The sequence below is a fragment of the Sus scrofa genome, chromosome X (genome assembly GCF_000003025.6).
Source record: "Sus scrofa isolate TJ Tabasco breed Duroc chromosome X, Sscrofa11.1, whole genome shotgun sequence".
NCBI lineage: Eukaryota > Metazoa > Chordata > Mammalia > Artiodactyla > Suidae > Sus > Sus scrofa.
In genome coordinates, this window is record NC_010461.5 from 68,356,415 (window position 1) to 68,384,408 (window position 27,994).

The 27,994-nt window shown below is 35.5% G+C and overlaps 1 protein-coding gene across 4 annotated transcripts; it reads right to left on the bottom strand.

Annotated features, from left to right (window-relative positions):
• On the bottom strand, positions 1–27,315 carry SATL1 (spermidine/spermine N1-acetyl transferase-like 1). Of its 4 annotated transcripts, none has more exons than XM_021080808.1 (5): positions 16,203–17,106; positions 10,826–10,877; positions 5,101–5,181; positions 4,598–4,699; positions 1–2,891 (listed from the first exon to the last, which is right to left on the bottom strand). In XM_021080808.1, exons 1-5 carry the CDS (start codon positions 16,461–16,463, stop codon positions 2,827–2,829), a joined length of 561 nt encoding a protein of 186 aa, XP_020936467.1. In that variant the 5' UTR covers positions 16,464–17,106; the 3' UTR covers positions 1–2,826. The 4 variants fall into 4 exon arrangements, 3 of the variants coding, with proteins under 3 accessions (XP_020936467.1, XP_020936469.1, XP_020936468.1); XM_021080810.1 differs by having other exon boundaries at positions 2,752–3,041; XM_021080809.1 differs by lacking the exon at positions 1–2,891 and having other exon boundaries at positions 4,470–4,699.

Sequence of the window (27,994 nt, forward strand, 5' to 3'; positions counted from 1 at the left end):
ACTGTACAGCATGGGGACCAGGTTACACATACATGTATACATAATTTTTCCTCCCATTGTGTTGCGATGTAAGTATCTAGACATAGTTCTCAGTGCTACACAGCAGGATCTCATTGTAAATCCATTCCAAAAGCAATAGTTTGCATCTGTTAACCCCAAGCTCCCCATCCCTCCCACTCCCTCCCTCTCCCCCCACTTCTTCATTTTCAATTTCTAACTTGTGGCACCTTAGCTGCTCTACCTACTTTATTTTCGGAATGATTGACTCTGACCACTCCCTCCTGAAACTCCTCCCTTTTGTGTCATTCCTGCTCTTCTTGTTATTCTTCATTCTTCTCTTCCTCTGAATCCCTTAAAACCTGAGGCTCTTAAGTTTACATTTCTAATCTTCTCTCATTCTGTGCTCTCTTATTTTCATTCAACAGACTTCACTAACTTCAGTCACCATTTATATGCCCTGATTATTTATATTTCCACCTCCCATATTTCTCTAGAAGTATATACACCTATCTTTCTAATTATTTCTTAGTCATATCCATATCCAACTAATATCCCATATATATCCTCAATGTCAGTAGGCCTAAAACTAAATTGTCTCTACCTCTCATTTCTGTGTTTCTCAAATCCTTTATAACTTCTCTAATCCTTGCTGTCATTCAAGTGTTCATCATCACTTTGTGGATTTTTATAGTAGCCTCTGGTTAATCTGTCTGCCATCATTCTTGCTTTCTAACATTGTGTTCTGCTTATAAGTAACAGTAAACCAGTTAACTGTAGCTTAAATAAGTGAGAGTCTAAAGTCTGGAACTAGGCATTACAGGATTGGTATAGTGTCTCATTGGTGTGATGAAGGATCTAGATTTTTCTCTTTCCACTCTGCTCATTAGCATGTTGATTTGCCACCTCATGGTCGCAAAATGGATCTTATACATCTGGCAACACACACACACATTCAGAGTAAGCAGAAGGATTACAACAAACTGTACCAGATGTTTCTGACCCCTTTTTATCAGAGAAGTAAACGCTTTCTTAGAACTCCTCTCAAAATAACGTCTGTCTGTATCTTAGCACAATTGGTCATGTGGCCAAATTTAGCTCAGAGAAGATTGGTAAATCACATTTTTGTCTATGGTGAAAAAAGCAAGGGGTAAAGGATTTGGAATGGGTGTTGAGTTTGAGCTAACATACAGTGTCAGCTGACCTATTCAAACCCATCTGTCATATTATTATGATATAAGTTGTCTAACAACTCTGAGTAGTTATCTTCCTGAAATCTTCAGTGACTCATCATTACTTACAAAATCAAATTAAGACCCCTTAGCATATCATAAAAGACCCTTCATATATAAGTCCAGGTAAACTTTAATCCTTCTTTCCTTCCCACCCGCCCAACTGCCAATGTATATTGTATTTTATCTATATCATGCCACTTGGTCCTTGAACATGATTTGTTCCTTTATGTCTATTTTTCTTTGCCTTATACTGGATTCTCCTCTTAGAATTTTGTCTGTCTCATCCTGCCCCATTCCAGCTTCTTACTCATCCTTCAAATGCAGTGGCACCTTTCTCAGTTCTCCAAGGTAGGATTTAGATACTCTCTCCTATATGTTCCCTTACACTTGGCATTTGTAGCTGTGATAACCCATACAATATATTATAAAACTAAAACTAGTTAATTTTTTTCTCTTACAAGTCTCCTTATGGGTATGACAATCATCTTTGTGTAGCTTTTATGCCCATGAATACCTAGTATGTAGTAGGAGCTCACATGTTCTGCCATGCTGGTTGTAACACAGGGTGTAAAAATAATTATAATTCTGTCAAAAGACTAATGCACTATTAGAAAAGATAGAAACATACACAAATACAGTTTTATATGTAGTATCTGCCCTAAGATAGATACAACAAAAGAACTATAGATGCTCAAAATGGAATGTAGTTCTGAGTGGTCTTTGATAGGCTCAAGGTGAGGAAGCAGTTCACTTACTAGCTTTTTTATAAGCTTTTCAAAATTTAGCTTCAGGAGTTCCCATTGTGGCTTAGCAGGTTAAGAATCCAACTAGTATCCATGAAGATGCTGGTTCAATCCCTGGCCTCGCTTAGCGTGTTAAGGATCTGGAATTGCCGCAAACTACAGTGTAGGTCATAGATGTGAGTCAGATCCCATGTTACTGTAGGCCAGCAGTTGCAGCTCTGATTCAGTCCCTCACCTGGGAACTTCCATATACCGCAGGTGCAGCCCTAAAGAGAAAAATAGCTTTAGTATTTTAAATGATTTTTTTTTTGCCATAGATCCGTTTATGATCAAATGCACCCATATTTCATCAAATCTAAGACAGATTATTTACCTCTAAGAAAAAAGTGCTGCCAGTTTTATCATTACACTTATCCCAATTTCAGATGTTTTAGATTGTCAACATATAAACATCTGAACTGTCATAAGTTATGGTAAGTGAAAAATAAATATCCTGAAGCCAAGCATAAGTGATTTTCGAATTATCTGCTCTTTTGGATCATCAGCTCTACTACTAGCCATTAGTACATTATTTTGGATAATGGAGAGTTGACAGTATCTGCAAAATCTGTTTCAAAGTAAGAGATATGTTCAAACAAGAGTTTGGTCACTTGCTGTATTGTACAACACTCAAAGTCAAACTGCTATTGAATTCAAGTGACATTCAAATGTTGGAGCCTATGTTGGGATAAATTGTGATGAGTTATCTTTCAGTCTTCTCCTGCCTTATCCATGAGTTCTTCTCTGTTAAACCTGAACAGATGCCACCCTCCTCAGAGGAAAGGTCTAAAGCCTCTCGATGAGTGTAGTAGTCAATAGAAACCTGGTTCCAAATGACAAGAAAGTGCATGCAGTAACAGTGGCTTCTGATGGCTTTCTGTTTAAAAACAAACATATTACTTTTACTTGAAAGTAAAATTTTCATTAACACATTTGTTTTATTGAAGGTCTACTATATACAGGGCACTGTGTGTATAAAATACTTCCAACTAATAATACAATAGTTATCCCTTGGACTTCTCTAAATCTGTAAAAAAGAAAAAAGTCCTATTGAGTTTTAAAACCCTTTCTTTAGAAGTCTAAAACTCATTTCATTGGTTTTTCTATAAATCCAATTCAGTGGGTTTTTGATCCAACTATTTTGGATCTTGTTTTTATACTGTTCTCATATTAATATCAAGGACCTATTTTATGGGTAGAATTGCTTTCTAACTTCCCTTTTTCTTATGCTTTATAGCAAAAAGATATATCATGTGATTGTGGATTACATTGGAACTCAACTTTTACTTAAGCATAACTCAAATATGACCTCTATGAGTATCTAATTTGAAAATCTAGTTTAATTGGAATAAAAAATTAAGTATATTTTGACATTATGTTCAGATGTTAAGATAAATTTTCTAATTTATGGCGTGCCCATCTTGGTGCAGCGGAAATGAATCCAACTAGTATCTGTGAGAATGCAGGTTTGATCCCTGGCCTCGCTCAGTGGGTTGGGGATCTGGCATTGCTGTGAGCTGTTGGGTAGGTCACAGACACAGCTCAGATCCCACATTGCTTTGGCTGTGGCATAGCCTGTGAGGTATAGCTCTGATTCGACTCCTAGCCTGGGAACCTCCATATGCTGCAGGTGCAGCCCTAAAAAGAAAAAAAAAAAAAATCTAATTTATGCCATGTTAAATGATAAATTTGATGAAGAAAGGGATGGCATATAGAATGACAATACTAACTGTAATATATACCTGACTTAGCCTCTTCAGCATTTCAGCTCCAATACCTAGACCTTTTAAAAAGAGATAATGCAAAATGAAAAAAAATATAAGGTGAAAAAATTCACTTAAGTTATTTGCTTTAGTTTCAAAGAAATAAAATATAAAATATAGAACCATGAATTTGGTTATAAATTCATAATAGCTTTTGTTGAAACTCAACTCATGAATGTGTTTCAAATCTTTTTCCTAATTGGAATGTGGTTCCAATGGTAATGGAAAAGATTTTGGATTTATTTTAAAGATCAGTGAAGAGGAAATGAGTTCCTGTTACTATCATCCTATCACAGAATATATTTCATATATGTTTATAGACAAACTGGTGCAAAATGCAAAAGTACGTTTTAAAGATAAAAGTATAGCTGTGATAACTTGGCTTACTCAAGCTTTCATGGGAACTAATAAATCTTTTTCTAGTCTGTGATTGAGTCTTCATCATATAGAGTCTTCATGAAATAGAAATGAGTTATGTAAATTAATTTAAACACCATATTGATACAAGAGTTCCATAAACCAAAACATACTATTTTAATTTTTTTTGTCTTTTTAGGACCAAAGCTGTGGCATATGGAAGTTCCAAGGCTTGAGGCCAAATCAGAGCTGCAGCTGCTGGCCTACACCACAGCCACAGCAATGCCAGATCCAAGCCACGTCTGCCATCTACACCACAGCTCGTGGAAATGCTGGATCCAGAACCCACCTTGCAAAGCCAGGGATTGAAACTGCTTCCTCATGGATACTAGTCAGGTTCATTACCACTGAGCCATGAAAACTCTTACCATTTTAATTTTTAAAGTATAAAGGGTTACTTGACCTTGGTAAGCTTGTATGACATAAAAGTCCTCTAGGTAAAGTAACTTGCCAATCCAGGGGTCATATGTAAAGTAGTACATTGCAAATCCAACAGTCACTTTGCCTAGGAAGAGGAGAGAGAGGATACAAAGAGGTGAATGCTTTGAGTATTACAATATTTGTTCCTCCAAAATGGAATATCTTTGTATTTTTTGAACTGTTAAAGTAATAAAAATGTGCTGGACAAAATCTCAGAACAATACAGAAATGCATAAGGTTTAAGTCCCTTACAATACAACCTTTAAGAGATAAGTCTTTTCTAACAGTGTAGAGGGTGTTCTTACTAAATTTTTTCTATGTATATACAGGCATAAGTACATATGACACATTATCTTTTTAAAAAGACTGAGTTTAACTACTTACACTCTACTCTTCTGCTTAATAGTAATTATATGTTATCAAACTTTGTTTTCAGGTAGAGAAAATATACACTAGATTAAGTTGGGAAAGGCAGATTTATTTTACCTGATAGCTTTTGATGATTGTGTACTTCTGCAATCAGGCAGTAGAAAAGGGGGTTTTCCCCAAGGCCATCCCTGAGTAAATCTGAAATATCAATTCATATGGAAAGTTTACAGTAGAGAAAAGGAAGATGGAGTTGGCAGCACTGGAATTCCTTTCTTCACCTGTACAACAATCACACTGGCAGAACCTGTCTGAAGTGCATATTTTGGAACTCTAGAGTTTGTTTGAATAATTGCAACTTTCAGAGGACCATTTCGCTGCTAAATTACAGTTAATTTTGGTGAAATTCACCTATTAGCCCAGGGGTGTCTTCCAAGCACCCTCCCCCTAACTCAACCATCTCCCACCCCACCTCATGGCAGGCAGCTGTAGGGACAGCAACCTGAATTTCTGGAGTGGAGTGCTATGCTGAATGCTGAGGTGAGGAATTGGAGGCTGTGCACCGTTTTTCCAACCTCCACCAACTAATGCAGCTTTTAGGAAATTTAAAGGAGCCATACCTGTTTTGTTAGTCAAAAACAACTACATATACAGGAGAATCTAGAAAGCCACCATGCATGACCCAGGAAAGACTTAGAAAAGACTTCAGAACATCTTTAAACACTCAACTCAGACTGATCTCTGACACAGGCACCCTATAACAACTTTTTTAAAAGACATCCCTGAGGAAGGGGGAGAATTTGATTTCCAGAGTTAACACATTATAAGATTAGATGTCCAGTTTTCAACAACAACAACAACAAAAATCAGAAGGCATATGAAGATATTGGAAATTATAGCCCATTCGGAGGAACAGAGCAAATCAAAAACATATCTAAGGAAGCCCAGATGTCTGACTTACTAACCAAAGATTTTAAAACAACTGTCTTAAAGGTGCTCAAAGAACAAAAAGAAGACATGAACAAAGGCAGAAAAAAAGATGTATGAACAAAATAGGAATATCAATAAATAAAAAAATTATGAAAAAGAATCCCCACCAAAACTTTCTGAAGCTGAAAAGTATAACTGAAATGAAAAGTGCAGTGGAGGGGTTCAAAGTCAGAATTTAGCAAGCAGAAGAAAGAATCAGTGAACCTGAAGTTAGGATAATTAAAATTATCAAGTGTGAGGAACAAAAAGAAAAGATGCAGAAAAGTAAATGGAGCCTAGAGGATCTGTGGAACACCATCAAGTAGACCAAGATCCATAATATGGGACTCTCAGAAGAAGAGAGAGAATGGAAAAAATAATATTTGAATAATGACAGAAAACTTCCCAAATTTGGTACAAGAAGTTTTGTACTTTGCACAAATACAAAAAGTTCAACAAACCCCAAAAGATCAACACCAAGACATATAATCAAGCTGTTGAAAAAACAAAGAGAAAATGCTGAAAGTAGCAAGACAGAAGTAACTTGTCACATACAGTGGATCCTCGGTAAGATTATCATCTGATCTCTCATCAGAAACTTTAGAGGCCAGAGGGAGTGGATTGATATACTCAAAGTGTTGGGGTTGGAGGAAAGAGGCAGCAGAGTGCAAACCTGTCAACCAAGAATTATATATCCACCAAAACTATCCTTCAAAAATGAGAGAGAAACTGAGATATCTCCAGACCCCATCCCACCCCACCCCACCCCGTAAAAGAACATGAGGAAGTTCATTATCACAAGACCTGCCCTGCATAAAATGCTAAAAGGAGAACTTCAGGTTGAAATGGAAGGAAGCTAGATAGTAACTCAAAGCGATATGAAGAAATAAAGATAATGGTGCCTGGTTAAAGGTAAATACATGGGCAATTATTTTTAAAACTAACACTTTTCTTTGTAATTCCACCTTTTTTTCCTATATGATTTAAAGGACAAGTGCATAAAATTAATCATTAATTTGTGTTCTTGGGCACACAATGTATAAAGATGTAAACTATGACATCAGTAGCATAAAAAGGGGGAATAATGTACAGGAGAAGGGTTTTTATATGCTATTGAAGTTAATCAGGTATAAACACAAATTTGGTTGTTATGATTCTGGAATGTTAAATATAACCCCCATGATAACCACCAAAAAAATATCTATAGAATATATACATAAGGAAATTAGAAGGGAATGGAAATATTTTACTGCCAGAATCAACTAAACACAAAAGACAGCAATGGTAGAAAAGCTATATATAGAAAATAAAATGTCAAGTCCTTTCTTACTAGTAATTTAAATGTAAGCAGGTTAAATGCTCTAATCAAAAGACATATTAGCAAAATGAATTTTAAAAAACCCAACTATATGCTGTCTATAAGAGACTCACTTTAGATGCGAAAAAAAATGCAAAAAAAGTTAATAGTGAAATGAGGGAAAAAATATTTCATGCATATAGTAACTAAAAGAGAGCTGGGATCACTGCTCTAATATCAGACAAAATAGACTTTAAGTAAAAAAAAAAGTGTTACAAGAGACAAAGATATTACATAGTGATAGAAGGTTAGCTCATCTAGAAGATAATAACGACTATAAACATCTGTGCACCAAACATCAGAGCTCCAATATATGAAGCAAATATTGATAGAACTGAAGATAGAGACAGCTCTAAAATAATAGTTGGGAACTTCATTACATCAATTTCAATAATGTATTGAACAACCAGACTAATGATAAATATGTTAATAGATTATTTGAACAAAACTATAGATTCCACTCAACAACATAATGCACATTTTTCTTGAACTTTTTCTAGGATAGACCATATGTTAGACCAAAAAACAAGTCTTAATATATTTTGAGAGACTGAAACTATATAAAGTATCTTTTCCAATCACAATGCATTGAAAGTAGAAATCAACAGAAATAAACTAGGAAAGTCACAAATATGTGGAAATTAAACAATGCGCTCAAAGTAGAAATCATAAGAAAATTAGAACACAGAGATGAATGAAAATAAAAAAACAACATATAGAACTTATGGGATGCAATGAAAGAAGTTCGCAGGAGGGACACTTATAGTTGTAAATGCCAACATTAAAAAAAAAAAGATCTTGCACCTTAAGGAACTAGAAAAAAGTAAACTAAGCTCAAAGCAGAAAGATGGTAACAACGATTAGAACAGAAATAAACAAATTAGAGGATAGAAATACAGTAGAGAAAATCAATGGAATCAGAAGTTGGTTCTTTGGAAAGATCAAATGACAAGTAGATTGATGAAGAAAAAAAAAGTAGGTGCAAGTAATTAAAATTTACTACAACCTTACAGAGAAAAAAGAATTTTAATTAAGTACTATGAATTGTATACCAGCAAATTGGATAACTAAGAAGTGAACAAATTCCTTGAAACTTACAAATTACCTAAACTGATTTAAAAAGAAAGAAAATCTGAGCAGAGCTATAGGTAGAGTTTGAATCAGTAATTTAAAAAAATCTCCCAACAAAGAGAAGTTATGGGTCACCAGATGGTTTCACTGGGAAATTCTACCAAACATTTAAAGGATTAACACCAATCCTTCTCAAACACTTCCCAAAAAATTGAAGATGTGGGAACATTTCCTAACTCATTCTATGAAGTCAACATTATTCAGATACCAAATATGGATAAATATTAAAAAAATTAAAGACCAATATCCCTTATTAATATAGATGCAAAAATATTCAACAAAATAGTAAATTAAACCCAGAAGCATATTAAAAGGATCATTCACTATGAGCAAATGTGATTCATCCTAGGAATGAAAGGATAGTTCAACATAAGAAGATCAATCATGTTAACTGAACAAAGGGAGAAAAACATGATCATGACATTTGGTACAGAAAAGACATCTGACAAAATACAACACCCTTTTATGACAAAAGCCCTCACAAAACCAGGAATAGTGGCAAATTCCTCAGCATGATAAAGAATATCTATTAAAAAAAAAACACAGTTTATACTCAATGGTGAATGACTGAAAGCATTCCCCCTAAGATTACAAACAAGACAAGGATGCCCACTTTTACCAATGCTATGCAACATTGTACTGGAAGTTATAGCTAGAACTTTTAGACAAGAAAAAGAAATAAAAGCCATACAAATTAGGAAGAAATAAAATGATCTCTATTCACAGATGGCATGATTCTATCTATAGAAAATCCCAAAGAATCCAAGAGAAATCTACAGGAGCTAGTAAATTAATTCAGCAAAGTTTCAAGCTTAAGATCCACAAACAAAAATTCCTTTGTTTCTTATACCAGCAGAGGACAAACCAAAAAGTAAATTTAAAAAGTCATTCCATTTACAATTGCCCCTAAAATAATTAAATACCTACGAATAAATCTAACCCAGAAGGTGAAGTACTTGCATACTAAAAACTAACATTGGTGAAAGAAATTAAAGAAAACCTAAATAAATTAAAAGTTATCCCCTGTTCATAGATAACATTATTGTCAATATTACCCAAAGTAATCTAAAGATCCAATGATGTCCCTATCAAAATTCTAGCATCCTTTTTCACAGGAATGATAAAGGCCATCCTCAAATTCATTTGGAATTCCAAATGTATAATTTTATACAGATTTTCCTCGTGATGAGGTTATTTCCTTATAAACCCATCATAATTTGAAAATAATGTAAGTCAAAATGCATTTAATACACATAACCTACCAAACATCATAGCCTATTTTATAACAAAGTGTTGAGTATCTCATGTAATTTATTGAATACTATACTGAAAGTGAAAACAGAATGGTTGTATGGGTATAGAAGTGTTGTAAGAGTATTGGTGGTTTACCCTCCTGATTACATGGCTGACTGGGAGCTCTGGCTCACTGCCACTGCCCAGCATCATGAGAGCATCCTATTGCATATAGCTAGCCCAGAGAAAGATCAAAATTCAAAATAACAATTTCTACTGAATATGTACTGCTTTCAAGCCATTACAAAGTAAAAAAAAATCATAAGCCAAAGCATAAGTTAAGTAAGTTAAGTAAAGTCTGTACACTTTTTTTTTTTTTTTTTTTTGCCTTTTTTGCCATTTCTTGGGCCGCTCCCACGGCATATGGAGGTTCCCAGGCTAGGGGTCGAATCGGAGCTGTAGCCACCAGCCTACGCCAGAGCCACAGCAACATGGGATCCGAGCCGCGTCTGCAACCTACACCACAGCTCAGGGCAGTGCCGGATCCTTAACGCACTGAGCAAGGGCAGGGACCGAACCCGCAACCTCATGGTTCCTAGTCGGATTCGTTAACCACTGTGCCACGACGGGAACTCCTGTCTGTACACTTTAATCATCACTTCTCTTAGTGTTCGTATTTCCTCCCTAAACTGTTATAATTCATTATAAAACACTAACCCATCCTATTAATATTTCTGGCTATCAACATGTAGTAATATCTTGAAAACAGTTTTAAGTCATTTTGCTTTTATCCACTTCATTCTATCAAGATACTATTAATATATTGGGCATTAAATTGTACTGTCTGACCAACTACACTTCTCATTTTACGTTTTGGAAATTAGCGGAAGTCTATTGCTGCTATAAAGATGTAAAAGCTCTTAAATATCAATTTAATACTTTAAAATGGGGAAAATATAGAAGAGTGGAGCACTAATAAAGCTATTAAACAGCAGCTTTTTATACAAACTTATGCCTTGTACATCTAGATACTGTTAAGATAATTTCTTCGTGAACAAGGACAGCAGCATCCACATATCTAACTACAAGTAGTGCTTTGTGCATACATTGTCATGTTTCTTTTTCTAGCTCTGAAAATGCCATAAAAAATCTCACCCTTTGCTGTTAACTTCACTGCATCTGGCATGTTTTCACAGGCAGCCAATTCCTGTAAAAGTAGAAAAAACTTTGATAAGAATGAAGTTTTATTGAGCATTTACTAACATACGATGTCCTGAGTAGTATTAAAAGTGAGTCAGACCTAACCCCAGTCATGTAGAAACTTAAAATCCAAAACAGCACATGCAACTAGTGACTACATATAGAGAGAAGATTAACTATGTTTGTACATCACTCCTGTGATGGTCAGGTGTCCAGGTAACTAGCCTTGAACACAACCAGAAATCAGAAAGTAAAACCAAAAGGTTTTCTGCAAATTCAAGGTAGATGTCATAAAATCTATGTATTATAAAGCTCATAGACTTTACATAAGAGTCTGTTCTGTTTGTTTGTGGGGTGTTCTTTCCAGTTTAACTTTAGAATTTATTTGGCTTTTTACTATATTATTTTCCACACATGCAAATTAATTCTTCATGGTTTGGATCTCAAGCTTGAAAAGTCAGTCTCCACCTTAGGATTATAAAAATGTTCACTTTTGTTCCCTTATTAATTAATTTTTTAATTTTCTTTTTTATTGAGATATAATTTGCCGGAGTCCAGCTCCAGCAGCCAGGGTGTCCCGGCAGGGATGGACAGTGTCGGCGGATGCAAACGGAGACAGCCTCTTTGTCCCTTCTTTCAGGGCGCTGGACTGCTCAAATTTTATTAGCATAAGTAGCAGTTTATATAGACAGCTTAATTGTAACTTACATTACAGTGCTTAGGTCATATTTTTAAAGGTTAAACTTTTAGAGTACATGGTACAGTACATATACATTGTGTTCTAAGGATTTTAATTAAAACCAACAGATACAATACATCATGTAAAACTATAATGGGTACAAAACATCATGTGGAAAAAACATTATATGAAAATAAGGCGATTCGGTACAAAACGTTTTGTGGTTACTTTTAGCAAGCACCACCCGTTATTGTTTTAAGCTAATCTTTAACAACTAGAAAGGTCACAAGCGCAAGACATTTACAAAAATTCATCTTTTAGATTAAAGCTTGGGGTCCTAACTTCAAAGTGTTATGATCAGGGGACAGTATGAGAAAATATTTTTTATATCAAAGCAATTTAATTTCCTAAAATTTAAAAGCTTTTTACAAAATTCATTAAAAGCAAGATTATTATGTTTTTCCATGTATGTCTAACCTATTCTTAACCTATTGTACATAGCACAATTACCTAACTCTAAAATCTATTCTTACTTGTAACAAATTAATGAATATTTTGTTTTTACCTACATTGGATCTGAATAGGGGGAATTCAACCAAGGTGAAGCTCTGATTATTTTATTACTGTTCCAATTTTTTGTTGTTCCAATTTTATTGAGTGACAAAACAATATAGGAAAATAACAAAGAATAACAAACTAATAACAGGAAAGACTGAATAATAAGTAAATAACAAAGACTGATTTTTCCAAGAAGCGATTTTTATTCTTGCACTGTTGTGCAAAGCCTTCATTTTGTTATTGTAGCCATTGTTGTCGGGTTAGCAGGTGAGCCTCATTATTTTTAGAACTTGCCCTCAGAACTGTGCCGCAGGGTAAGCCCTTTTCCCTATTTCTAAACCTGCCATCGGAACTGTGCCAGTGGGTAGGCTTTTTTTCCTTGGTTAGGAACCCTGCCTTCGGGACTGTGCCATCAGGCTAGTTCCCTCCCTTGGCCTCCTGCATCTCCTCGGCTCCCCGCAATAATTGACAGATAATATTGCATTAGTGCAAGGTGTGCAACATAATGATTTGGTATATGTATATATTGCAAAATGATTACCACAGAAAAGTTTAGTTAACATCAGTATCTCACATAGTTACAATTTTTGGGGATGATAACTTTTAAGATCTACTCTCTTAATAACTCAAATATACAATACAGTTTTGTTAACTATAGTCACCATGCTGTACATTACATCCCCAGAGCTTATTTATGTTATAACTGGAAGTCTTTACATTTTAACTACCTTCACACTTTTCCCCCACACACACCCCGCCTCCCGCCTCTAGCAACCACCAATCTGTTTTAAATTCCTTTTATTTATAAGTGATTAATTTGGTTTTCTTGTTTGCATGTTTTTGTGTAAGCAGCAAGGTGGAATTTCACCTTTTATTATTTATTTATTTATTTATTTATTTTTAAGTATTTTTAAAGCACCTTACAAAGCAAGTTTTATTTATTTATTTATTTATTTTTTGTCTTTTTGCCATTTCTAGGGCCGCTCCCGCGGGCATATGGAGGTTCCCAGGCTAGGGGTCAAATCGGAGCTGTAGCCACCGGCCTACGCCAGAGCCACAGCAACATGGGATCCGAGCCGCGTCTGCAATCTACACCACAGCTCAGGGCAACGCCGGATCATTAACCCACTGAGCAAGGGCAGAGACCGAACCCGCAACCTCATGGTTCCTAGTCGGATTCATTAACCACTGCGCCACGACGGGAACTCCGAATTTCACCTTTTATTAACTGATTCGAAATGTCTACTTTATCATGTACTACCTTGTCATATATAGTATATACTGTAAGAGAGCTTTTGGACTCTCCATCCTGTTCCAGAGATCTATCTCTGCAGTTATGGTAATAGGTAACCATAGTATTTTCATTATTTACAGCTTTGTAATATCTAGTAGGGATAATCTCCCTTATCACTCTTCTTTTTGGAATCTTTCTAGAAACACATGTTTATTCTTCCATATGAAAATTTGGGGATTTTGACTATGGAATTACATTAAATTTATAATGGGGAAAAAAAGCTTTTAAAATATATAAGGAAGACAGCAAGGGCTAAATTATGTAGAGCATTGTTAAGAAATTTGGATTTTATTTTCAATACAATCAGAGCTCAATGGAATTTAATTTTGGCTGCTGTTGAGCATTACTTCCTGTAAGCTCTTTGAAGGTAGTGATGTAATTCAGTAATCTGGTATCCTTTGTAGTATATAGCACATGGCCTTCCCCTAGTATGCACTCAATGTTTACACAATGAACAAAAATCAGATACTAATAGTACATAGTGCTTAACTATGGATTATCAACAACCTAAAACCACACTTCAAGAACCCCCATAAAAGGCTTTAAGTGAAAACTGTGGTAAGCAAGAAGTTAGTTATGGCTGTCTAGCTATAAAGTGACTAGAGCCCCAAATAATGCTGTTGTGTAGTGATTAAGAATAGGATAAAACAGTTTCATACAGAGGAAAATTGGAAAAAATTTAGTGGCAGGACAGTAAATAACATCTGCAAAATAGTCAGCTAAGGAATGAATTACTATGATGGCAAACTCTCCTAAATCCCTTTGCAAGGAGAGAATGTTTTGCAAATTTGGCAATGAAAAGGAGTTAGGATGAATGTACATGTATGAATTAGAGAAGAACATAAAGTCAAAGCTAATTAATCATTATATTCATGTCTATGATGCAAAGTAATTTAGCCTTTCTATTATTTTTCTACAATGATTATTCATTAAAATTATTTCCAGGAAACATCCAGTATACATTCAGGTACATGAGGCAAATTCAAAAGTAAATGTTGTTGGGAACTTCACAGAAACAGATTCACTGAAGTGGGAGAATCTAGTGATGTATTTTCTCTTGGTGATAACAATGGGCATTGTTTGGAAACATAAGGAAGGTTAATTTTCTGGATAGAGAGATTCACTCTCCTTCAATAATAAATTTATTAATTGCCAACTGGGTGTCAGATAATAAACTACCAAAAACTCCTTGAAATTATTTTCTACCTGGAAAAATGTACTTCTTGAATAATTAATATGTTGGGCCTAGTTTTTTTTTTTTTTTTTTTTTTTTCCCTTTGGCTTCGTAGGGCTGCACCCGCAGCATATAGAGGCTCCCAGGCTAGGGGTCTAGTCGGAGCTACAGCTGCCAGCCTACACCATAGCCACAGCAAGGCCAGATCTGAGCCATGTCTGTAACCTACACCACAGCTCACAGCAACACCGGATCCTTAACCCACTGAGTGAGGCCAGGGATCAAAATGCAACCTCATGGTTCCTAGTCGGATTCGTTTCTGCTGCACCACAATGGGAACTCTGGGCCTAGTATTTTGACTGATGATCTAGCCATGCAGATTAATGCCTGTTAGAGAACAGATGTGGGAACTTGTGGGGATAGAATAGAATGGAAGACATGGAAGGATGGATAACTCATATCTTACAGTTCTGTAACCAGCCCTAGCATCATTTCAACACATGGATTTCACTAGAAAACTTCTGGTATTTTATTTTGACCATTAAAACACATTCTCTGATATGATGGAGGATAATGTGAGAAAAATAATATATAAATATGTATGACTTTGCTGTATAGTAGAAATTGACAGAACATTGTAAATCAACTATAATGGAAAAAAATCATAAAAAAACACATTCTCTGATCAAAGGGAACAGAAACTTGGTCTGATTAAAATGAGATATATATATATATATATATATATATATATATATATATGGAAACATTTTCATTACAAAACTCTTTTATAAGGTTTCCTTACCTATAACCTGTGCCTGGTTCCAACCACACATGTACTCCATTAAAAAATCTAGGCTCTGCTTTTATATGGAAATATTTAGATTGCATGTCACATAAATTATTGCCTTGAGTGCTACAAAACTTCAACACAGTAGCTATGGCTGTTAGTTTGTCCCCTTTACTGTACTGGGATGATTTCCAGGAAAAACATTAAAATGAAATTTTAAACCAGAAATATTTAACCCAGCTCCTTGGATTCCTGGGAGGCTATCTGTGGATGGGCTTCAGGAGTCAAAGTGTCTGAAATTATATGGAAAATGTATTGTGGATGCATATTGTTTTCTGGGTAGTCAATTACTAGCTTCTACGAGTAGGTGTGGTCTCAAAGCAAGACTCCCTACCCTAACATCTTAGCCATTAATACCTGAGATTCTGTCACTGACAGGCCATTCATTTGGATTAAGCATTCCTTTTGTCTCAGATTCTCTTTTAAAGTTAAAATTTCCCCCAGGAGGAAGAACACTTTAGATCCCTGAAATATCTATGAATTGGTTCCCCATTATGTTTTGAGCCTCCTACTATAAGTCAAGCAATTTATATGTAATCATTTTATGTTACTGAATCATTACAACAATCTTGTGATATAGATAAATTACAATTATAGATATAGATCATCTTAATTTTAGATGTGGAAATTGAAGCTTATAGAAACTATGTAACTTCCAGAAGTTTTTATATATGAGTCATAATTAGCAGAACTAGGATTCAAACCCAGCCTATGCCTTTGTTACCTTCAACCCTAAATTAATGCTAGGAAGTTACACAGAAGGAGAAGAAAGCAGCTTACTTTAATTAGACGCAGGATTTCCGGGCAGTCTCCAGCTTCCACAGGTCTTATTGGAAAACAGTTCACACTTGGTTGCCTCAGGATTGACTGGCTCCTGCCTAGTTGCCTCAAGCCTGTCTGCCCTATACTTAGTTGGCTCCTGCCTGGTTGTCTCAGACTTGTTTGACTCACGCCTTTTTGGTTCGTGCCTGATTGGCTTGTACCTGGCTGACTCGTGCCTGATTGGTTCCGGCCTGGTTGCCACATGCCTGCTTGGCCCATGCCTGATTAGCTTGGGGCTGGCTGACTTGTGCCTGATTGGCTTGGACCTGGTTGACTCCTGCAGGATTAGGCTCAGGCCTGGTTCTCTCATGCCTTGTTGATTCGTGCTAGGTTGGTTCAGGCATGGTTGCCTCATGCTTGGTTCACTCGTGGTGGATTGGCTTGAGCCTGGTTGCAGTTTACTCATGACTGACTGACTCATGCCTTATTGGCTCAGGTCTAATTTCCCTGTGCCAAGTTGCCTTATGCTTATTTGGCTCGGATACTTGCCTCAACCCTTTCTGCTTTCCCCATGCATGCCTGACTGGTTCATGCCTGGTTGTCTCATGCCTGGTTGGCCCAGTTGGTTAGTGTCAGGTGGGCTTCTGCTTGGTTGGTTCATACCAAGTAAGCACATGCCTGACTGGTTCATGTCTGGTAAGCTTGAATGGTTCATGCCCTTGATTCATGTCTGGTTGTCTGAGAGCTTGTTGGCTAAGGACTGATTGACTTAGGATTGGTTAGCAGATGAGAGGTTGGCCAGGGACTAAGTGTCTTGATGTAATAGGAGCCCTTAACTACAGTGCTGTGGTGGAGGATGTACGATGTTTCTTGTTTTTCTCAACTTGATTAGTTCTTTGAGATACCCCTCTAACAAGATAAGACTAGGGAAAATAAAGGAGGGCTACCTAAGAAAGATTATTAATGCATCCAATTTGCTGGAGTTGATCTCAGCAGCTGTCACAGCCAAAGACGTTTGGGTTCCAGGTTGTCATCTGGCCTTTCCCTGCCAGCAGGCTGGAAGTGAAGGAAAGTAGAAAATGACCCTGGGGGAGTATGACTGCCTCACCACCTTGTACCATCACTGCATCACAGTGATGAAGTCACCATGCTCTTATCTACATGTGTAGGTGCTCCCCCACGTGGTGAAGGAGGGGCGAGGCAGGGCCACTGACCACTTTATTTCTTACTCCTGAGTTTAAGAGGGTGAAGCAAAAAGCTGGAAGGAATCTCAAAGTTTATGCTTGACACTCGCCCTAAGAGTGCCTACTGTTTTAACCAATCAATTCAAAGATACTTGCCTCAACCCTTCCTGCTTTCCCAGTCTTGAAAAAATTCACTTCCTATTTCTGTTCTGACTTCCACTTACCACCCTTTCCCCACACCATAGAAACTAGAATGCTTAAAAGTGTTCTTACTTAGGTGCTCAAGTTCCTAGTGAAGAAAGTATTTCTTTACAAATAATTAAGAATAACTATGGCTACTGTTTATTATGTTATTTTATTATCTTGGAGCACTTTACATTTTCTCATTCAATCCCATAGCAACCCTATAGTCCTCAATCCTAAGGAAACTGCTTCAAAAGACTTGGTAACCTAATGGAGACCTGAACAGTTGGCAAGGAGCCAGAACTCAGACCCAGGTCATTCTGATTCTAATTCCAGGATTTTTACCATCACACTATCCTACCTCTTATTACACACACTATACTTACTCTCCATCTCCACCACTGTAACTTCAGGTATATTGTCTTTTCACCACATCCCCCCTCAGAGAATCCTTCTCCCATTTCTCCCATCTTCCTTTCTTTCCTTCCTTCCTTCCTTCCTTCCCTTCTTCCTTCCTTCCCTCTTCCTTCCTCCCTTCCTTCCTTCCTTCCTTCCTTCTTTCTTTCTTTCTTTCTTTCTTTCTTTCTTTCTTCTTTCTTTCTTTTTCTTTTCTTCTTTCTTCCTTTCTTTCTTCCTTTCTTTCTTTCTTCCTTCCTTTCTTTCTTTCTTTCTTTCTTTCTTTCTTTCTTTAACATATGGAAGTTCCCAGGCTAGGGGTCAAATCAGAGCTGTGGCTGCTGGCCTATGCCACAGCCACAGCAATGTGGGATCCAAGCCGTGTCTAGACCTATACCACAGATCACAGTAATGCTGGATCCTTAACCCACTGAGCAGGGCCAGGGATCGAACCCGCATCCTGATGGATACTAGTGGGTTTGTTACCGCTGAGTCATAAGGGGAACTGCATTCTTCCATCTTTTTATCTATTGGCCCACTTTCTTAACAATGTATATTATGTAACTGGCATTAGTATTGTAGTTGGAGTGTCTTTTTTTAAAAAACATACTAGAGAACATTGGTTGAAACTGTTCTGAGTGTCACACTTTGCTAAAAGGGCTTTATGTATGCACTATTTCATTTAATCATCAAAGCAACCTTGTGAGATTTGAACTCTTGTCCCCCATTTTATCAATAGAGAAACTAAAATTAGAAAAATTAATTTTCCCAAATGGAATGCATACCAGAATGGAGACAGAGGCTAAGGCCCATCCCATGTACCATGACCATTTCACCTGTACTAGCTATAAAGGGAACCTAGAGAGCTTGCTTTCTTAGCACGATAGACAAATCAAGTCAAATCACAGAAATACGCCAAACCTAACACAAATTAGATGTAGATACATTCCTAATCTTGATCCTACTGTAATGATGAGAGCTAAAATTTTATGAAGGCTTCCTGTAGTGTTAGGCAAGATTCTAAGGAACATTTACTTATATTAATTCATTTAATCCTCACAGCGATCTAATGAGGTAGATGATATTATTATGTTCATTTTTCAGGTAAAGTAACTGAGATTCAGAGAGGTTAGGTAACTTGATTTAAGCCACACAACTGAAAGTCCAGACAAAATGAGGAAAACCTATTTCTCATTTTGGCTTTTCTGAAATCCCAGGAAAAGGGTGAAGGAATTTTGCTATTTGCTTTACAAAATCAAATAATTTGCATAATTTATTGTGGAGATGAATGACTTTTTTTTTCTTTTTTAGAGGAGGAGCCATGTATTAGTTTTCTGGTTAATGCCTTAAAGGGATAAAATTAGAAATTATAATTCAGCGATATAGAACTGTTAACAAGTATCTTTTATATTTTGACTCATGAAACTTTCCATCACTTGAAGGTGATTTAATTGTTAGTTTGTTTTTATTTTTATTTTTTTAACATTATGCAATGATGATTTTAAGGAGTTGCACCAAAAATCCATATTCTTGCTCACAGTTACTTATTTACACAACTTGTCCATATTAGGAACAAATAATGAGATTCCTCCATCAGCCATGAAAATTATCTCCACACTGTAGCTGGTATCTTATCAGAAAAAAATAGTTTTTTGAAATATTTAAACAAAAACAGCAATAATTAGCTATTGCCACAAGGTGGCAGTGTTATCCTGCTTAGGAATAAAGTCTAAATGATAAACATTGTAATCTTATTTAATGACTGTACATATTTAAATTTCAGGTTTTTATCATTTACAGATATTATCAGAAAAATTCTAAAATATAATTTTAGTCTTAATATACTGTTTTAATACAGATCTAGTCTAGGTAGTGTATTTTGTAAGCCAATACCTGCCAAATTATAAGAATTAAAAATGTGCGTTCATGGTCTGCGCTATCAAAATGTTATTTATTTTTTTGTTTGCCTTTTCGTTTTCTTTTTAGAGCCACACCTGTGGCATATGTACATTTCCAGGTTAGGAGTCGAATCAGATCTGCAGCTGCAAGCCTATGCCACAGCCAAAGCAACGTGGGATTCGAGCTGCATTTGCGACCTAGCGGCTTGCAGCAATGCTGGATCCTTAACCCACTGAACAAGGCCAGGGAGTGAATCAGCATCCTCATGGAGGCTATGTGGGGTTTTTAATCTGCTGAGCCATAATGGGAACTCCCCCAAAATGTTTTAAATTCAAGGTAATGTATAAGTTATTCCCCATAGGTCCAAAAACATGGATATGTTTATGCATTTAATCGCTAGTGACTACACACATAAAATCCCCTTTTCTGAAGATGCTAAATAAAATCCAGTATTCTGAATTCTAACCCTAGCTTCCTCTCATCTAAATGAATATTCACAATTGAGAAAAGCATTTATATAATTTTCATCTATAGGAAGCAAACTTAGACTTTTCCTATCCCAGTTATTTTTCCTGTCCTTTTTAAGTTAACAGGCTTTTAATTTTCACTCTGGTAAATTGCAAACATAAAGAAAGAAAAAGAAAAGGCAGGAGGGGTGTGGGGATGGGAGGAGTGAGGAAGGACTTAAGGCAAGAAGCCAGACTGAAACAGAGCTAACATATGGATGTATTTTCTGAGATAAAAACTTAAAAGTATTCTGGAAACATTCATCAATAAGCAGACTTAATATATTTTTTAATTTTATTAAAATGTAGTTGATTTACAATTTTGTATTAATTTCTGCTGTACAGTGAAATGACTCAGTTATACATATATATATATATAATTTTTCATTTTTTTTCCATTATGGTATATCACAGGATATTGAATATAGTTCCCTGTGAATACAGGACCTTGTTGCTTATCCATCCTATATATAATAGCTTGCCTCTGTTAATCCCAAACTCCCAATTTTTCCCTCCCACACCCCCCCACCTTTGGCAACCATAAGCTTCTTCTCTATATCTGTGAGCCTGTTTTTGTTTCATGGATATGTTGATTTGTGCGTATTGTAGATTCCACATATAAGTGATATCATATGATATTTTTCTTTCTCTTTCTGACTTACTTTGCTTAGTATGATAATCTCTAGGTCCAACCATGTTGCTGCAAATGGCATTATCTCATTCTTTTTAATGGCCAAGTAGTATTCTATTGTATATATACATACCACATCTTTACCCATTCATCTGTCACTGGACATTTAGGTTGCTTCCATGTCTTGGCTATAGTAAATAGTGCTGCTATGAATATAAGGGTGCATGTATCTTTTCGAGTTATAGTTTTGCCTAAGTATATGCCCAATGGTAGGATTGCTGGATCATATGGAAACTCTACTTTTAGTTTTTCAAGGACCCTCCATACTCTTTTCCATAGTGGCTGCACCAATTTACGTTCCCACCAACAGTGTAGGAGGGTTCCCTTTTCTCCACACCCTCTCTAGCATTTACTTAGAGAATTTTTAATGATGGTCATACTGACCAGTGTGACATGGTAACTCATTGTAGTTTTGACTTACATTTCTCTAATAATTAGTTGTGATGGGCATATTTTCATGTGCCTATTGGCCATCTGTATGTCTTCTTTGGATAAATGTCTATTTAGGCCTTCTGCCATTTTTCAATTGGGTTGTTTAGGGGTTTATTTTTTGTTGTTTTTGTTAAATTGTATTAGTTATTTGTATATTTTGGAAATTAAGCCCTTGTCAGTTGCATCATTTGCAAATATTTTCTCCCAGTCTGTAGGTTGTCTTTTCATTTTGTTTATGGTTTTCCTTTGCTGTGCAAAGCTTATAATTTTGCTTTTATTTCTATTACCTTGGGAGACGGACCTAAGAAAACTTTGGTATGATTTACGGCAGAGAATGTTTTGCCTGTGTTCTCTTATAGGAGTTATGATGTGTTGTCTTATATTTAAAGACAATATTTTTAAATATTTACCACATTTTATTTTATTAAAGACTACATGCTCCTTGTAAAACATTTGAAAAATATCTGTAACAGACAAAAAAATTACCTCTAGATTTGGCTCTGACTAAAAATGAGCACATCCAAGAATTTGAACTTTTTTCCTTTTTAGCAAATTTATCAGCAAATTTGCAATTAATGGAAACTCACAACTTCGCTTATGCTTTCTCTTTGCTTAGCTGAGGGTGTAGATCAGGGATGTGTGGCTTTTTTCTTTAGAAAAATTCTCCAATAGTAACCTATGGGAAAGGCAAGATAGGTCTAGAGCCTAGTCTGGGATGAAGACTGAGAAATAAATCGCTTTGTATATAAAAAGAAGAACTTGGATTTTTTTCCATGGAGCAATTTGGAGAAAGAGACTAGGAACTAGGAAAAGAGAGATTAAATGCTAAGGAAGAGTTCTTGGCTTGAGGAGCAGTACCTGGCCAAACGGTGGTAGGCTAAGGCCTAGGGCACAAGACAGCCAGTAAAGTTTCTCTTTAAGATATCAGTATTCAGTTTTAAATTGTTTCCTATTAGGTGCTGTGGTTAAATACCCCTACCAGTAATATAGTGCAAGTTATTTACAACACTAGCCATGTACATGTGGTAGTTTGAGGCCATGAAATTGGAGGGACGAAGGCTACGTGCCTGACAGAGATGATGAAAGAAGATGGAAGCTGCAGGAGTTGAACCCAGGGACTAGGAGAACTGACTGTAGCTTAGACTAGCTCATGAACAGGTATCTAAGAATAAGGTTACTCTGGAGGAGGAAGGATGGATAAAGAGCATGGACCCTGATGTTACCTGGGATAGGAACTCGAGATATTTGGTTATTACAGGAATAAATGACTCCAAAAGACTGAGAGACTGAGTTACCTAGGAAATGCATAAAATAGAAATGAAAAATCTTTCAGAATCTTATCTGTACATAACCATTATTTATACCTCAGTGACTATTTTTCTCCTCTATATTTTCTCTATATAATATATATAAAATTTTAAATAAAATAGACATTGCAGTAACTATCTTTCTTTACTTAATAATATATCATTAGTCTTCCCTAGCTCCTATAGCACTTTATATAACATTTTTTTAAAAATTGCTGTCATTCAACAAATCTTTATTAAATACTAACCATGTTCCAAATTGTTTGAGGCCCTGCTGAACATTTATTGTCAGGTACTATATGACACATGCTTTATTTATATAATCCCATTTAATCCTCACAATGAGGTAGGCATAATGATCATAGTTTCACAGAGAAGGAAATTTAGGCTTAAAGAAATTAACCTGCCTGAGATCACGCAATTTGGAAATGGTTGAGCCAAGATTCAAACTCAGGACTAGTGTGACTTCCTGGGCCCACTGCTCTGAAGCAGATGCTGAGTCAACTCATTTTTATGTATATGCTTTCTTTTATTTAATCAACCCCATATTTGATGTGTATTTCAATTGGTTCCAGTTTTGTTGTGTCAAACAATGTTCCAGTGAAAATATTTGTGCAATAAATTTTTAATCGAATATCACTTTAAATATTCCTGGAGAATGCAGAAACTATTTGGGAAAATAATAGTAGATGAAACCCAGACAGAATATCTGCTTAAATACCTTGCATTTTATATATAGGACTCTTAGGCAAATTATCTTACTCAGTATACAAGTTTCAGCAAATACCAAGGGAGTGTCCAGTTATAACATTCCTTTCATGTTAAAAAAAAAATGTGTTTTTACTCTAACTCCTAAAATATTTTAAGGCAAATCAGAGGAAATTGGTGGAGTAAGGCTATCCTTAAAAAGGTTTTTGGATGCCATTAGTAGCAATTAATGATATTTAAAATTGTATTTTTTCCATTTTACTTAATAACAAAGAGTAAAATAAGGATAAATGTATTTTATTAATTGAATTAAAGATTAAAAGGATCTTATAATAACTTAAAATGGAGTATAATCTGCAAAAACACTGTGTCACTATGTTGTTCACTTGAAACTAATAGAATATTGTAAATCAACTATACTTCAATTTTTAAAAAGATGAAAAGGAAAAATCCAAATAAATTGGTTCAGCTACTATGGAAAATCGTATGAAGTTTCCTTAATACACCAGATGATTTAGCAATCTACCCTACTCTTAGACATATATCTGGAAAAGAAGAAAACTCTAATTCCAAAAGATACATGCACCCCTATGTTCATAGCAGCACTATTTACAAGAGCCAAGACGTAGAAGCAACCTAAGTGTCCATTAGCAGATGAATGAATAAAGATGTGGAATACTTCTCAGCTATAAAAAAGAATGAAATTATGCCATTTGCAGCAACACAATGGACCTATAAATTATTATACTAAGTGAAGTTACACAAAGACAAATATATGGTATCACTTATATGTGGAATCCAAAAAAAATGATACAAATGAACTTATTTTCAAAGCAGAAATAGACTCACAAACATTGGAAACAAACTTATGGTTACTGATGGGATGAGGTGGGTGGAGAGATACTTTAGGATATGGGGATTAACATATACACACTACTATATATAGTATAGATAACCAACAGGGATATACTGTATAGTACAGTGAACTATATTCAATATCTTGTAATAACCTATAATGGAAAAGAATCTGAAAAAATATATGTATATATACATGTGTAACTGAATCACTGTTCTATACACCTGAAACTAACACAACATTGTAAATCAATTATACTTCAATTTAAAAAGGACTAAAAGGAAAACTGCAAGTGCTACAATAAAATAATTCAGGAAAAATTTATGAAATAATTTATCCCCACTCTAATTCTTAATTATTAAGAAATTTAATGTAGTTTAAATCCTGCTTTTTCCCCCTTTGAATAGTCTTCCTTTTAAATTGCCTACTAACCCAACTAAATATTATTATAATCTTACTTTCCAGTCTCTTCAAGTGTCCCTGTTCCTGCACTAGTTCTCTGGAAAAGCCTCTCTCTCCAGAGTATGATGGAGGCAGGAGACTGATACTACAGTTCTGGCCTCAGAGAAACTTTATATTCTTCCCCTTATTTGTACTCACTAATCTTACTAACTTTCAACCACTTGGTTATTGTCTTTCTGAAATGTCCCCCCAGTTTAAAAGGAAATCCCAGCTCCAAAAGAGGAATGATGACAGCTTTTCTCCACCTCTAATGAAGAAGTAATAGTCTTGGAGAAAATGAGATGTAAAGTTAGAAGCTCTTAAGAAGAACATAATTCTGGGATGAAAGCAGACCAAAAGGGTAACAAGACTTATGAAATTGAGAATTCAGTTTGCTTTGGGATCATTAGGAAATATGCAAAACAGAAGGAAGCAAAGTTAAAGGAAACACATTTCCAGAAACTGAGTTTATGCCAGTAGTGTTTGATGAGAGAGTTCTGCTTCATTTGAACTTTGAAACTGAAAATCATAGCAATAAACTATCATCTGGAATATCTTGGGCTGTTATAGGAAAGGTCATTGACATGAATATTGTGCTTAGTTAATAAGTACTCACAAAATGTTAAGGATTTTGCAATATATACTCTAAGACACACTCTTCTTCTTCTACAAGCCTATCTGTTAAAAAAATATTTAGAGTTATCCATCAGAGAGAGGGGTGAAAAAAAAATAGGTCCTGCTTAAGTTGGTGATGATATTCTCGACACAGCTTTCAGCTGGCTGGAATGTATAGAATTTTGGAGAATAAACTCATAATCCAAAATACCCTCAAATACGGAAATAGACAGTAAAAGAACTTGGCATCAACAAACCCCTAAACAAAACATAACAAAAAATCCTCAAGTTCAAGAATAAATTTTATGCTTCTGAGTACCTTTGATGCCTTAAAGAAAAAACCTCTATGAGCCAAAGTCTTCTCATCTGTAAAATGGAAATAATAATACCTGCCCAATAGATTTGTTGTGAGGGTCCATTTGAACGGAAAAAACTATATAATAAAGTACAAATATAAGGGATTATTGTTATATTTAGAGGGAAAATGATATTTTTGTAAGAAAAAAAGAAATAGTTAATTGACCAAGGATATGACAGAAAATAATTGAAAGGCCCTCGTTAATCTTCTTGAAGTACTGGTCCATTTCCCCTGAGGCTCTTATTCATCTGCCACTTACCTACCCACCTCAAACTCTAGTCTTCAGACGTATTGAACTTTCTTCACTTCCTGAGTGCAGGCCCTCTCCCTTCCAGATTCAGGCAAGCCTCTCTTATGCACAGACTCACTTTACAACCCCCAATTTCCAAATGCCAAGTTAATCATGACTCACTGTTCAAGTCTCAATTTAGACAGAACTGCTGGCAGAAGTCTTCCCTGACTCCCTAAACTTGCCCCTATGTGCTCCATATTGCACTCCTTCTTTCTCTGTACATCAAAAGAGAATACTCACACTGGAACCCCCAGGAGCTCAGTCAAATGCAGATTTTAAGATTCACCCTCCAGATTCTGCGGATCTGGTATATAACCGGTCTGCAATTTAGCCAGCATGTCAAATGATACCGACTCACACCAAAGTTTAAGAAGCACATTCTGTCATGCTACTCGTCACCCTGAGTTTAAATTGTCTATTTGTCTCTTGCTTCTAACCTGTAATGAGAGGAGGGGCCACATCTGTCTTGCTCACGATTGTATTCCTTGTTCCTGACATAAAGTACATGCTGGAACAAATAAATAAATAAATGACTATACGAAAGAAAGAAAAGAAAGTGAAAGACCTTGTTACCTAAAGCGGGAAGATCCATGTGAACTCTGCATGGCCCTTTGAACACTGTATGTCAATTATTACAAAGAAGACATGCTCTGAGAACAAGCACACTAAATGTAAAACATTTACCAATACCTGGATTCACTGTCATAATAACTGCAAACTATGAGTTTCATAACAGTCTTTTAATGGAAATTGTAGATGATTTTTCAGAAACCAAAAAGGCATATTGACAACACATTAAACTGTCAAATTTGTTTACTGCCAGAGAGTGGTATTGAGAGGGAGGGTAAGGGATTTTCGGTTTTACTTTGTATACTGCTGTATTGTTTGATTTTTTAATTATGAGCATATATTATCTTTTTTAAAATTGAGGTATAATTAATTTACAATATTGTGTTAGTTTCAGATGTACAGCAAAGTGATTTACTTATACACAGACATGCATGCACATATATATCTATTCTTTTTCAGATTCTTTTCCATTATAGGTTATTACAAGATATTGAATATAGTTCCTTGAACTATACAGTAAATACTTGTTGCTTATCTGTTTTCTATATAGTAGTTTCTATCTGTTAATGCATTCTCCTAATTTATTCCTCCCCCTTTCCCTTTTGGTGACCATAAGTTTGTGTTTTATATGTATGTGAATCTCTTTCCTGTTTTGTAAATAAGTTCATGAGTATCATTTTTTATTAGATTCCAAGTATTACTGATATCATATATTTGTCTTCGACTTAGTTCACTTAGTATGAAAATCTCTAGGTCCATCCATGTTGCTGAAAATGGTGATATTTCATTCTTTTTTATGGCTGAGTAATATTCCATCACACATATATAAACCTCTTCTTTATCCCATTCATCTGTCTATGGACACTTAGGTTGCTTCCATGTCTTGGCTATTGTAAATAGTGCTACTATGAATAGAAGAGTGTGTGTATCTTTTTGAATAAGAGTCTTCTCTGGATATATACCAAGGAGTGGGACTGCTAGATCATATGGCATCTCTTTTTTTCTAAGGAACCTCCATACTGTTTTCCACAGTAATTGCACCCGTTTACATTCTCACCAACAATGTAGGAGGGTACTCTTTTCTCCACACCCTCTCCAGCATTTATTATTTGTAGACATATTACCTTTTAAATTAAAAAAAATACTCAAAATATGTTTTAAAAACTTCAGGTCTGTGCTGTTGATGCCATGATTTATCAATATGCTACTTTACAAAAATGCATTTGAATAATTTTTTGTAATCCAACTTTCTCTATATTTAGATATTTAGATACTTTCTCTATATTTAGATATTTAGCTTCAAATATTTGCCCTATTGCTTCTTTCTATAACTTTCAAATATGGTTCCCTGGTACATCCTTCACATCATTGA

Excerpts from the sequence above, each read along its gene's own strand:
- SATL1 (XM_021080808.1), bottom strand. The coding sequence starts at position 16,463 with ATGGGCCAAGCAGGCATGTGGCAACCAGGCCGGAACCAATCAGGCACG. Across the intron at positions 10,878-16,202 it reads AAATCCTGCGTCTAATTAAA|GAATTGGCTGCCTGTGAAAA; the intron begins GTAAGCTGCTTT and ends CTACTTTTACAG. Across the intron at positions 4,700-5,100 it reads CAATCATCAAAAGCTATCAG|GCAAAGTGACTGTTGGATTT; the intron begins GTAAAATAAATC and ends TCCTCTTCCTAG.